The 14,476-nt window shown below is 38.9% G+C and overlaps 1 protein-coding gene across 2 annotated transcripts in view; it reads left to right on the top strand.

Moving 5' to 3' along the window:
* Window positions 1–13,899, top strand: part of kif13bb (kinesin family member 13Bb) — a 44,604-nt gene extending 30,705 nt beyond the window's left edge. The window contains exons 30-42 of one of the 2 annotated variants that reach the window (XM_081379599.1): window positions 378–433; window positions 1,227–1,345; window positions 2,201–2,377; window positions 2,463–2,555; window positions 3,058–3,207; window positions 3,398–3,475; window positions 3,564–3,608; window positions 3,822–3,918; window positions 5,108–5,241; window positions 5,523–5,582; window positions 6,485–6,607; window positions 6,747–8,055; window positions 13,266–13,899. In XM_081379599.1, the coding sequence (XP_081235725.1) occupies window positions 378–433; window positions 1,227–1,345; window positions 2,201–2,377; window positions 2,463–2,555; window positions 3,058–3,207; window positions 3,398–3,475; window positions 3,564–3,608; window positions 3,822–3,918; window positions 5,108–5,241; window positions 5,523–5,582; window positions 6,485–6,607; window positions 6,747–8,055; window positions 13,266–13,498 (2,674 nt within the window). In that variant the 3' untranslated portion in view covers window positions 13,499–13,899. The remainder of the gene's footprint in view (window positions 1–377; window positions 434–1,226; window positions 1,346–2,200; window positions 2,378–2,462; window positions 2,556–3,057; window positions 3,208–3,397; window positions 3,476–3,563; window positions 3,609–3,821; window positions 3,919–5,107; window positions 5,242–5,522; window positions 5,583–6,484; window positions 6,608–6,746; window positions 8,056–13,265) is intronic. The other variant, XM_081379600.1, reaches the window with a different exon arrangement.
* The last annotated feature ends 577 nt before the right edge of the window (window positions 13,900–14,476 follow it).

Below are 14,476 nucleotides of genomic sequence, written 5' to 3' on the forward strand. Positions count from 1 at the left end.
TCCGGATCATGAATATTGTTGGTGTTACAGGGCTTGAATTTCAGGGCGTGTGGGATTGCACTTGTGTATAATTTGACTCATTCCTGCAGATTTTGGTGCGCTCACATAAAGCCGCCTCTCAGAACTGAGTTGTTTCTCGCTGCTTATTGCACTTAAACAGTCAAATACATATGTCAAAATGCAGGTCTTGGCGAGTATTCATGTGTAAACAGATGTTAACAGTAGTTTGTCGCTGCTAGTTATTTGACGCCAGCTTGGTGTGTGTCAGCCTTAAAGTTCTAGAACAAAATCGAACAATCTGATTGGTTGATAGGAATGTTGTTGTGCTGATTCGTCACATGAGCCTTATTTTCACGGTCTGGTTCCTGTTCCTGCAGGATTCCTGTGCCAGGGATGGAGAGCCACATCCCAGTCATCTTCCTGGGCCTCAGAGGTAGATATTTGTAGCTTTTATTAGGTATTTTTTATATTTTTAGTTTTAGTTCACTTTTAGTTATTTAGTTATTTCCAGTTAGTAATTTTAGTGCTTCAATTTATACTTATTTGTGACCCTGGATCACAAAACCAGTCACAAGTCGCACAGGTATATTTGTGGCAATAGCCAACAATACATTGTATGGGTCAAAATTATCGATTTTTCTTTTATGCCAAAAATCATTAGGATATTAAGTAAAGATCATGTTCCATGAAGATATTTAGTACATTTTCTACGGTAAATATATAAAACATTTATTTTTGTGAGTGAATGCTGCACAATCGTGAAATTAAATGAACAATTTTAAAGGAGATTTTCTCAATATTTCGATTTTTTTTGCATCCTCAGATTCCAGATGTTCAATAGTTGTATCTCGACCAAATATTGTCCTATCATAACAAACCATAAATCAATGGAAAAATTATTTATTCAGCTTTCATATGGTGAATAAATCTCAATTTCAAAATTGTAGTAATTGTCACATTTTAGTTTTTCATCATTTGTATGTTATTTTATTTCAGCTTTATAGAACATTTTTGTTAATTTAGTTTTAGTTAACAATAATAGCCCTGATGTTATGTGACCATTAACTGACATCAGAGAGCTGTGAAAATGTGAATCTCTGTTAAATTACTTAAATATGAACAAAATCTCACAGGGACTTTGAGTCAAATATTTTACATCGGGTTCAGCTTTTCATCTTTTCTCTCAACTCATCCTCACCCTGAATCATTTCGTCTGTCATCTACAGCTGATGACTTCTATGATCATCTGTCGGCTCCTCTAGCTGGAGGTCTGGATGCTGTGCTGAACAGAGAAGATAAAGATGATTTCATAGATTTACAGATGGTCAAACACCATGAGAGTGAGGTGAGCAATATTCTGCATCATATCACATCACACATTGTGAAATACAATCGGAAGTTTCCAGTGTCAAGTCATTTTTCCTGCCCCCGCTAAAACTGATATGCCACAATATTACAGCCAATCATAATATATCTGATATTTAAAACCATTTCTTCTAATTTGAGGCATTTCCAAATGAAAAAGGAAATTAACAATAATATAGAAAAACATCCAGAACACCATAGCAACGTGATAAAAAAGACTGAGAGCACCTTAGCAACGTAAAAACACAGAGAGCACCTTAGCAACTCCCTAGCAACCATCCAGAACACCACAGAAACATAAAAACACTGAAAGCACCTTAGCAACTCCCTAGCAACCATCCAAAACATCACAGCAACATAAAAACACTGAGAGTACATTAGCAACTCCTTAGCAACCATCTAGAACACCACAGCAACATACAAACACTGAGAGCACCTTAGCAACTCCCTAGCAACCACCCAGGCAGCCATGCAGAACACCACAGCAACAAAAAAACACTGAGAGCACCTTAGAAACTCCCTAGCAACCATCCAAAACACCACAGCAACATGATAAAAACATTGAAAGCACTTTAGCAACTCCCTAGTGACCACTCAGAACACCACAGCAACATAAAAACACTGAGAGCACCTTAACTCACTAACAACCATCCAGAACACCATAGCAACATGTTAAAACACATGTTAGAACACCTTAGCAACGCCCTAACAACCACTCATAATATCAAAAAAGAGAACAACAATGCATATCTGGATGCAATGTATTTACTTGAATTAAAAAACTGTTTAAAAAAAGTTTTGATTTGTGATGTCCGAGTCATCTCTCTCCTCACAGGTGAAGGCAGAGGCATCATGGGACTGCACCGTTCACAACAGTCCTGAGCTAAATCGAGCAACAGGGCCGGATCAGAGGGTTTATCTCACCGTCCGCGTCGTCGTTCTGCTCAGTCATCCCGCACAAATGCAGCTGGTCCTACGCAAACGCATCTGTGTGAACCTCACCGGACGACAGGTGTGACAGTTAATATGATCATGTCTATAATTGATGATGTTATTTTTGTGCTTTGCTTTTTATTAATCTGATTTCCGGCCTGCAGGGTTTTGCTCAAAGTCTGTTTAGGAGGATGTCTCACCGCAGCTCAATTCACGGCTGTGGAGTCACGTTTGAGATCGTCTCGAATATCCCAGGGGTACGTGACTTGACTTGACTAAGGTTTTTTATGTTTTTGAAAGCTGCTGCTCACCAAAGCTGCATTTATTTAATCAAAAATTGTGAAATATTATTACAATTTAAAATAACTTTTCTATTTGACTATTTTAAACTGTAATTTATTCCTGTGATCAAAGCTGAATTTTCAGCATCATTACTCCAGTCTTCAGTGTCACATGATCCTTCAGAAATCATTCTAATATGATGATTTGATGCTCAAGAATCATTTCTGATTATTATCAATGTTGAAAACAGCTCCAGGATTTTTTGATGAACAGAAAGTTCAAAAGCATTTATTTGAAATAGAAATCATTTTATGACATTATAATTGTCTTTACTGTCATTTTTTATCAATTTAATGCATCCTTGCTTTTTTACCCCCCACCCCCCTTTCTGAAACCCAAACTTTTGAGCGATATTGATATTGTACATGAGTCTATGTGAGACTGGTAACAGGAACTGGTGTGTGCGTTTGTTCACAGGACATGCAGGGCTCAGAGGACAGGGAGATGCTCGCCCGACTGGCCACCAGCACTGACAACCTAGGAACCGCCAGTGAAGCCGCCATTGAGAAATACCTGCGGAGTGTGTTAGCCGTGGACAACATCCTCACGCTGGACCGTCTCAGACAGGTCTGACATGCGTCATGGTCCCCAGAGCTGTTATATTCTTATTTAGGCATATATACCACCCATACAATACTAATTATATACATGCAGTATTGTATCAGTCTGTCTAAATAAGAACATAAAAGCTCTGTTTTTTTGCTACATACTATAAAGTACATTTACATGTGTCGTATTTGTATTTTGGTGAATTCAGGAGGTTTCAGTGAGGGAACATCTGACAGATAAAGGAAAGATTCCCAAACGATGCCTCAGTTCACCCAATATACCCCGTGTAAGACCTGAACCTCTGAGCAAACATTCATCATGCAAATCAGCCCAAACTTAAACCAGACATGAAACCCAATCTGTTTATTTTTCAGCTCTCTGGCAGCAGGAAAGATCTGTCCACCAGCCAAGACTATAATGTGAGGGGAAAAAAACAGCTTAAATAGTGGTTTTGTGTCACAGTTTGGTAAATACTTAGTATATGCCACTATTTTTAACAATTCGTCACTCAGTAACATCAAGTATACTTTTTGCATTTCAGTCATTTGTTTAATTTTGATTATTTTTTACTGTCCATCCAGATGTTCAGCTTGTTTACCGGTGGTTTGTGTCTGTGCTTTGACTTTCTTTAGGGTGTTTGGGACAGTCAGCAGGAGATTTCTGTGCCAACATCATCCCCAAAGAGCACATCTCACCCATCATCAATACAAAGTCTAAACTCAGAGCCAGGTATCTGTCCTCGTCCTCGTCTGCTGTCTGACTAGCCTGGTTAAAACCAGACCATTCTCAGTAGTAACTGAGTTATGGTCTGGCAAAGCTTCATTAATAACTCATTTCCAAAGGGCCGTCACCAACGGACGTTGCTCAAATGCCTCTGGGCGCAATTGGATAGACCTAAAACCAATCAGAGCGATCTTCATCGTGTAAAGCCATATGCTGCGTCCCAATTCGCCTAAGTTACACTACGCCATAAAAGCATACTCTTTTTGTGAAGAAAAGGTATTTACTTTTGAATGTGTAGCAAAAAAGTAGACAAGCTTTGGGACATACTACTTCGTCATCTTTATCGGACGGATCTGTCGCGTGCATCCTGTCACGTAAACTGCCCTGTCAATCATCTTGTCACAGTTAAAATCCTCTATTAAATCTAATTTAATTTCCTACCGTTTCGGAGAGAAATGTAGTAGCATGTTCATCTGCCAGTGGGTCTTTCATGGAGACTGTCCTCATGTGTTTGCAATTTGAAAATAATAATGCATTTAAAAATTGAACGGATGTCGCTCAAATGCCTCTGGGTGCAATTGGATAGACCTAAAACCAATCAGAGCGATCGTCATTGTGTAAAGCCCGCCCCAACGTTTCTGATTGGTGACGCGATTTCGACGGATTAGAAATGGGCTTGAATGAGCTTTTTGCCAGACTACTTGCAGAGCAAATCTAAATTTGCCGGAAGTTGTCTGGGTTTTCCCAGGCTACTGTCTGACACCTTTACAGCTGAAACAGAGGTTATGTTACCTGATGGAGTTACCATAACATAGCATAGCATCATAATAAAAACAGTCAGAACACCTCTAGCAACCAGCTACAACTCTCTAGCACCACATTTCTTCAGATAACTTAAGTTTCAAGATGTCTGAAACTGATTATGTCTTTGGCCTTCTGGTCTGTGCATGTACTCTGCATGGCGCTTTGTGTTAAACATAAATAATTAAAGTTAAAACGGTAGCAGATAAAAGGCATTAAGTGTAATGTGCTTTAATCAGTTGCTGTGCTCTCGATGGAGGCGCTGGTCTGCTTCTGTATTTTTTGTTAATGCTTTATTTATGCTTTGCACTCTTGTTTGCTCTAATGGGTTTCCTGCTCTTTTCTCCTCTGCTTTTCCTCTCTCCTGCCGCTTCTTAAACCCGTGTCCCTGCAGGTTTCTCAGGATTTGCTGCGTCTTATTTCTCCCCAGTGAAAGCTCTGGTGTCTCCAGTACCCAAGATGTTCAAGTCTCTGTTATCCAAGAAAGATGAGAAGAAAGAGCCGCCTCCTCCTCCTGCCTTTGAGCAGGTGAAACCAGCTGACTCTAAACATATTTCACTAATTATTTTTAGAATTAGAAATGCATAATGTAGTATTACCATGGCACAGTATAAGGTTTGTAAAACTATTTGGTTTTGGTAGTTTATTGTTCATAATTGTAGTTATGTCTCATCTGTATTTAAACGATGTAGGTTTATTTTTAAATGATAAAACATTGAAAAATAATTGCAATAAGTTGTTTGGCAAAATGTGTGGTATTCCTGGTAAAACACTCAATAATATTTTTATTGCCCTTTAATTTCACCCAGAATGTGCCACGTATTATTGTGCAGTCTGTCAGTCTTGAAGACATCAACAGCTGTGAAATGGTTAGTATGTTCGGTTCGAACCTGAAAAGCTAAATATATATGTATATTATATAACATTTGTACATTTTAAATATTGATATAATTAATACAATTGTTTATTTTTTTATTTATATATTAGTGCAGTCAAATTTATTCATTCTAACGTGTATGTGTGTGTGGTGCCTAAAACTAACTTTCAGCCACACCTGCCAATGACTGGCGAATTAATAAAATTTGCCGGCAATAAATATTTTTTTACCAGCCATGAAACATCAGGCAGTTATGACACCAAAATTTTAGATACCAGTGCAAATTCACAATTTTCAGATATAGAAATGTAGCAAAGTAATCAAATGTAAAATAACATTGCATCACTGTATAAATTAAACCGATTAATCCTTAAAGTTACAAAAAGTTATTCAGTCAAGAGCAGTGAGTGATTTTCAATGAGTGTCTTTTGACAAAGTAATCTAATTTTCTAATTGTTGTTTGAAATAACATCAAGGCAGCAGGTATATATTAGGCTTCTGTCACTTTAAGAGCTGCACGGATCCAATATACAGATACACATGCATTTTCTTTCTCAACACATAACTGTGAGACATATGACATAACTGACTGTTTCTTGAGGATACTCACCAATATGGGCATTTTCAAGCGCAAGAAGATGTGAAAGAGTTCAATTTAGTATTTGCGTGCTTGTTCATGTTTGTTCACGTTCATATTCTCACAACATTGCTTTGTTAAAATTCATCAAAATATTACCGGCCAACTGTGATTGACACTGTTTCATATATATACTGTATTGTGCCAAATGAGTGTTAGATGCGATTAATTGATTTGACAGCTCTAATATACATAAAATATGTTTGTGTTTGATCTTGTGCGGTTCGATGTCATTTTGATGCGTTTTTATTTTGAAGAATCCACAGGCTCCTTCAGAAGACCGTGCTCAAGACAGCCGATCAGAACCTGCTTCCATTGTGCCCATATTTCCGGTTATTCATGATGGAGTAGAGACCGCTGATAGTAGAGACATCCAGATAGTAAGTCTACATGTTTATAGGCATCTCCTTATTAGTATGGTGAACAGTATCTGGTGATGTGGTGTAGTGGGTAACTTAAAAGTTGCTTTTAATACTGTGTATATTATTACTTATAGCTTGATCTCTATGATCTCCTCAGAGCCATGCTATGGAAACTCCAATTTCAGAGAAACCAGACGTTGAGGAGATTGTGCTGCCTCTTCATCCTCAAGAGGCTCCAATTTCTTCTATTCCTCCAGTGGCTGAAGAAGTTCTACCTACTAATCTTTCTTTTGAAGTTGAGGAGGTTCTTCCTCTATCTATTTCTCCAGAGGTTGAGAACGCTCTACCTTCTAATCTGACTCCGGAGGTTGAGGAGGTTCTTCCTCCATCTATTTCTCCAGAGGTTGAGAACGCTCTACCTTCTAATCTGACTCCGGCGGTTGAGAAGGTTCTACCTCAATCTGTTTCTCCAGAGGTCAGAGAGGTTCCACCTCTTTCAGGTCCTTCAGAAGCTGAAGAGGCTCAACCTCCTACTGTTTCCTCAGAGATCGAGGAGGTTTCACCTTCCTTTGCTACTCCAGTAGATCCCAAACAAAGTCCGGTTTGTGATTCCACCTACAGCTCCATCAGCGACGTCTCAAGTGGATACATCTCCACAAGTGTCTCCACAGCGACTCTTTCTGAGTGTGCGGTCTCAAATGTTGATCATCCTCTTCCCAACAGCACTGAAGCCAAAATAGACAAGTCTACTTCCAAAAAGATTGAACCAAAGACAGACAGCGTGGTTGTGCCTACAAGTAGCACATCTCCAGAGCATCAATCAAAACTTAAACCAGCTGACCAAGAACATGGAGAACAGATATCTACAGAATCCCAGATATCAGAGGGACACGGTCAAGTCTCTCCTCTAGATGCATCACCTCAGAAACTCATTGTTTCTGCTTCCTTGCCTCAAAAAACATATGAGCCCATTGACAATGTTGCTTCAGCCGGCCAAACATCTTGTTCAGGAACCACAGCCCCATTAGTACCATCTACACCATTAGCACCCCCAGCTGCCTCAAAACCATCTGACCCTTCTGTACCAGTGAAGACTGCTAAACAGTCAGCACATTCCCAGCAATCAAGACCTGAACAAACCAACAAGTCCACTGCTGCTCCCATTGCCAATGCCAACCCTTTCCAAATCCACAAAATCAAGACCTCTGGCCTGAAGTCTTTCAAAGGGATCCTGCATGAGGAAGATGAAGAGGGTAAAACGAAACAGGTTGACTCTTTATCTGTGTCTCAAGAGAGATTGGAGATCCTTTCGGATTCAGAGGATTCAAGCCTTGAGATTCCCGACTGGCTGAAAGAAGAGGAATATGTGACTGTGGGCGCCAATAAAACTGGAACAGTCCGTTACGTCGGACCAACTGACTTTGCAAAGGGCGTTTGGGTCGGAGTGGAACTCGATGTTCCAGCAGGTTGGTAATGCTCTTGAACTTGCATAGATCAGTAGAGTCTGCAATACTACCGTCATGCATAGTAGGGCTGCACGATATGAGGAAAAGCTGCGATGTGCGATAACATTGTTTAATATTGCGATGACGATATGACTTGCGATAAATATTCAAATGTGAATGTTAGCTATAGCTAACAACAATTCCTGATTTTTTTTTTTTTTTAAATAGACATTGTAAAATAGAATATACTGTTCCCATGTCTTAGTGCTTTAATAGGTTATTTGCGTGATAGGTCAAATGTTTATTACCTGCCTGGATTACTATTTAGCGCGAGTGAGTGAGCGAGGGACAGTGTGTGTGTGTGTGTGTGTGTGTGTGTGTGCGAGTGAATGTTTGCGAATGAATGTGTGCGTGTGACGGCACGCGATGACTGGTCGGAAAGCAACGTGTAGTCTGACATGTTTCTTGTCCACGACAAGATTTTAGGAGTCAAAATCGAGTAATCTGACACCGTGACTATCGTAACAGACACAAAAATCTTGTAGTCTGAACCAGGTGTTATTCATTGTGTCAGGCTGTCTGTTGCGATGTGTTCATCGCGCGAGTTCATATCGCGATGACGATGAAAATTCGATGTATCGTTCAGCCCTAATGCATATCATATTCCAGTCATTGGAAAGGACATGCAATCCCATGACCAATGTTTCCTGGAGTCAATAGATCCAGAGAATACCGTGTACAACACCGCATTCTTGAAATACTGGCCAGGGCTGCGTTTCCCAAAAACATTGTAAGCTTAAGTAGATCGTATAGAAAGGTGGTGCCAATGATCAATTTAGACTTGCAATGTTTTTGGGAAATGCAGCTCTGGTCCCAAATGTTGCATTTGTTTGTGGACTTGTAGTTTCGTATGATTCAAAATGGTGCCTTTTTACACAGTTTATACGTGCATAGACTTTAAAGTGGTACACTACATCCTTATGCATCGCTTTCTGCCAGGACTTTTACATGCTTTTCCCAATCACAAAAGTTACCTCGACGTCCGGGTTAGCGGTAGCATTAGCCATCAGGCAAGTGTTATTTAAATAAACTCCCAATGTACTTACAAACTGTCCAATACCTTGTTTTATGAGTACAGAACCTATTTGTACTAGTGTAGAAGTTTGGTGCCATTCTGGGCATTATTAGTGGAGTAAATTACGGGATACAACCTTGGATCCATTAGCGCCTGCACTAAGCCATCCGGCTGATATCTCTAAATAAGCTCTAACTTTAATAGTGTTCGACCAAAGGAAAAAAAGCTTCTGGGGGGTGTTTGGCTCGAGGTCATGGTGCAAAGGACCCTAGGTTGATCCATCCCTTTAATTCTGCTCTTCTTCATTTGTTGGTAAAAACAATGGTTTGGACTTACGGATGTGTATGATTCAAAATGGGGCTCACTAGTGCCTTTTTACAAAATGTACACTTGCATAACAGCGATCGACTAACCAACTGTTCCAATGATTAGAAATGACGTCTAATCCCATGATCAATGGATCATTTATTAGGGGCCAAGCACCGAAGGTGCGTAGGCACCTATTGTAATTGTTTGCATTCTTATTATTCTCCTTTGTCCACTCTTGGAGTCTATGGCAGCCCATGGAACCACTTGCAGTAAAGTTATGAAATTTGGCACACGCACACAGATAGAGGACAGCCTGAATTGTCACCATAGCAAATTTAGAGACTAACTCAAACCCTTTAGCTCCACCAACTGTCCAAAGTTGCACTCACGTTTATGCTAATAACTTTTGAACCGTAAGGGCTTGAAACAAAATTGGTTCAAAGTGATAAAGCATTAAATTATTACTAGTGACTGTATTTATGATTTTTAGGCATTTTGCCTAAAATCATCTTAAAATGCTGTTAGGGAATTTATTGTTAAAGACCCAAGGACCACATATGATTATTTAAGAGTTAGAAGTGCAGTCAATTTAAGTCAAGAGTCAGAATTATAATAAATTAAAGAAAAAATGTACTGAAGATAGTTTGCAGTTTCATCAGGCAGAAGTCAGCTTCAAGACTCAAGGAGTTCGTAGGCTTTACATTACAAAAATCACAGCAATTATACCCTTCAGTAAGGTATAAGCTACATCATTGCTTCAGGTTGAATGATTATGAATGGCTGAGAAATAGATAAACATAGTAAATTTCTACTCATGGCATATCTCCGTAATCTGTACTGCTGCCACCAGGACCCTGAGTTAGGTACGAGTGGCCCTCCGAGGTCACAGGACTGTGTGTCTAGGCGCCAACATGTCGAAGAAAACAAGTCAGTCAATCTCCAATCTCCAATAATGCCACTTGTTCCTTTACCTGTTACCAAAAATACTTACACACACACACACACCGACACACAGCTTCTTCAAGGTTGGATTTGATCGGGCTCTAACTATAAACAGGAGACTCTTCCCAAAACATCCAGATAACATGTTCTTTCTCTCAATCAGAGGAAACTTTAATATAGAGCAGTAAAGTAAACCGCTTTTGCTAAGAAATGGTCTCTTAAACGGTTAGTTCCAATGACCCTTGTGACCTATAGTTCTCATGATGAGCTAGAAGAACAGATATGTTTTAACATAGGGGTGGCCGATATGGCAAAAATATCATATCACGATTTTGTCCAAGAAAATCACGATTCTTTTTCCATGTTGGTTTTACTGTTTTGCAAGTGACAGAGCATTACAGCCAAAGTAATGTCCCTATTTTAAAAACAAAGCCTTGTAAGGTAAAAAAATATGAAATAAAGAATGGCAGACATTTAGGCCAACGTGGCAAAGATTAAAAAAAACTTTGATCTTATCTTTTAATAACAAAGAAAACAATGACAAAGATACACATAACACACACATTAAATAAACAGTGCTTTAATTTTTCAGCTACAGTGGGTGTCTTTAACAGAAGCATTCTAGAAAGAAATTAAATGAAACTACAGACTTCACTGTATAAATTATACATTGATAATTATTAAAGCTACTATAAAGTTCACAGAGCAGTGAGTGATTTTTCACTTTGTTTTTTGTTGTTTTGGAAATTAATACAGGGTTGGAACAACTTTAGAGTGAGTCATAAGGACAGGATTCTTCATTTTTGGGTGAACTATCCCTTTTAGGACAAGCAGCATAACCAACTGTGTTTATGTAATCCTTGTGTGTATTTGACAGTATCAGTGCAATAAGACTCGAAAGATAACTTAGTCCAGTAACCAGGCGCTGTTTGACATGATTTCAGTGCCTGTGCCTTCGCATCAGCACGCGAATGAAATGTTTAACCAGCAAGGCTTTAAAGCACATGCAAATAATGAACTTTTGTGAATTACACTGTCCCGTGAGTGTAACTCGACCTCTGCGTTAACGTGATGTGAATGTACGTCGCGTTGTACACTGTGTTGGCATGGAGGCGCCAGAACTGAACTGATAGAATGCACTGTAGACACTACGATACTTCTTCAAAAGCAGATCGTGGAGGCATTTTAAGCATGATATCGCACACCCCTATTTTAACTCTTGTTGAAGACCTTTCTCAAACAAAACGAGTCCATATTTCATCTCTCATATTTAATTTAGCCGGGCTAAATGAGCAAGCACTGTTACTGCATAACTGGCATGGGCCAGACCCTCAGTCACCTTTCATATATGTATTACAGACAATAAAGAATACATGAAAAGAACATTTCAGTAATCACACTGGTAACTTCTATAACGAAGTAAAATCTCATAAGCTTTGAGAAGTCATTCAACTCATTTGATATTGGATTCTGGAATCCACTGCTGCCTCATTGTATATAGAGTGATTATATCAAGGAATTAATCAATACGTTTTCCTTCTAACTCCCTTTAACTGACCCTTCGCAGGGAGTTTGATTGACATGCAATCTGATCAATCAAAATCCGCAATCCGCCATTTTTGTCCGACAAAGCAGTTAGTAGATTAACGTCGGAGGATTTGATTGTACTGACGTCTTTCCGCGGTTAAAACAACATTCCTTCTTATCTTCATTCATGTTTATTTGATGCTATAAATTAACTAGAAACAAGAGATGATCAGTTCATGAGCAGCTTTAACTGAGGCTCTACAGCGATCTGTCAGACACATTAAAGAGCCACAAAACGATATTTATTGTTTGAATTTCTTTAAAAAATGACCAAATTTGAAAGTTGATACTTTGTTTCATATCAAAAGTATGATCCTCTCCTCTACAATGTATTTTTCACTGCGTGAGAACATGGTGTAGCCAGAGCCCGTCTACGGAGATCCTTCCCACTCCCTATTAAGTCCTACCGAATTGTGGTTGTAGTTCCACCAGAGCTCCACTGGGGGCGATCGCCCATGAGTGCAAAATGAATGGCAGTCTATGGGGCTAGACGGCTAAATTTGTCTCTTTCATCTCAGATTTGATTGTAGGTTTTGCAAGTTCAGCATGGGTTATAGGTCGAAAGTTGAATGAACGAGTACTTATGTCGTTTCGATTTCTTACAGGTTGAGTTGTTGTTGCCCATAACACGTTAGCATTCTGCTAATGAACGCTGATTGGTCAGTGAAGGACTGATTACGACCAGAGATACCGCTTGATGGCATCGTGGCATCCGAAGCGGGACCAGAAACAAACAAAACAAAAACTCTTCTAGCACGTGTATTTACCTGTGTCAGCTGTGTTGTCGACTTAGTGAGCAAATAAGTGATTCTAAAAAATCAAACACCCAGCAATGTGTAATTTCTTTGCATCTCCTTTCAAATACAACATTCAAATTACTAGACAAAAAATTATATCCTGAGAAAAGTGGATTTTGAGGAGTATAGCGCCATAGACCTCCATTCATTCTGCACTCGTCCTGTGAGCACCCTCATGTGGAGCCAGAGTGGAACTGCACTCGTCCTGTGAGCACCCTAATATGGAGCCAGAGAGGAACTGCAACCAGTTCAGAAGCCGGAAGTTTACTGAGAGTGAAACTTCTCCCCTTATTAGACATTCTCTGGTGTAGCCTCCATGGTGGCTTGTCGGACATAGCAACAGTAACTAAAGGGGGCGGGTCTTTGCAAACAGTAATTTTACTTTGCAGTTGGTCTGATGCTCCCATGCATGGGAGTTCATTCTTCTTTGTGTTTGGCCCCTTAATTGCTACTTGCGGTTTAATTTCGCAAATGTTCTCCTCTTGTATGCACCACCAAATATTTATGCTCTTCATTTCTAGGTAAAAACGACGGTTCGGTCGGCGGTCGCCAATACTTCCACTGCAACCCTGGTTACGGCGTTCTCGTGAGAGCGGATCGGGTCACGAAAGCAACGGGCACCGCTAAAAGGTCGAGGCAGAAACGCAAGCAGAACCTCTCGGGATCTAGTCCCAACTTGGCAGCCCTTACAGCGATGGCCAAAGGAGAGGCTGGAGTACGCAAGGGGGAGAACAGGAAATCTTGGGTTAGCTGAGGACAACGCATCCTGGTTGATGTCCGTGTACTGAGGACTTTCTGGGTCAGCAACAGTACTGGTACGACACCGAAACACTTCACTGATGGAGCTGCAATTTGATGTACTAATGCATATCTGCTGTACACTACTCAGTGCCTGGCCCATGTTTTGAGGTGTATTTCCAGCCTCTATAAAGCAGTATTTTTGGTATTATTATTTTTTTAAATGTTTTTTAATATAACAAAGTGCCCTGTTTATCTGGACCCAGTGTCAGGGAGTATGTGCTTGGATCCCTGGAAAAATAAGGATATTGATGGATTCACTGAGCGTTTCAATTCATAATTTTACAGTATATATATATATGGAGGTGAGAGGATTTCACCTGTGGAGATTAAAAGTGCCACAGTTTTATTCATAAATGATTGTTTTTAGTGTTATTATGGTGAATTAGTTCTGTATTTTTTTTTTTTTTTTTTGGTTTGGTACCTTTCTATTATTATTATTTACTTTTTGAATGAGTAATTTATCATCAGATTGTTATTTAATTTATTTTGCAGATCAACGTAATGACAAAAATAATAATGTTGAGGATTTTATATTGCAACGGTGAGAGTAATAAACTTATTTTATTATCATGCCGCCTTATAAATTTCTGCATGAAATGGTGAAAGATTTTATATATATATATTAGGGCTGTCAAAAGATTAATCGCGATTAATCACATCCAAAATAAAAGTTTGTGTTTACATAATATATGTGTGTGTACTGTATAATTATTTTGTATATATAAATAGACACACATGCATGTATATATTTAAGAAATATTTGCATGCATATACTGTATATATTTATATATAATTTATATTATATATAAATATATATTTTTTATATATAAATTACAAATTTTTCTTAAATATATACATGCATGTGTGTGTATTTATATATACAAATTTAATTATACACAGTACACACACATATATTATTTAAACAAACTTT

This window comes from Scardinius erythrophthalmus, assembly GCF_964197995.2.
Source record: "Scardinius erythrophthalmus genome assembly, chromosome: 11".
NCBI classification, from domain to species: Eukaryota; Metazoa; Chordata; class Actinopteri; order Cypriniformes; family Leuciscidae; genus Scardinius; species Scardinius erythrophthalmus.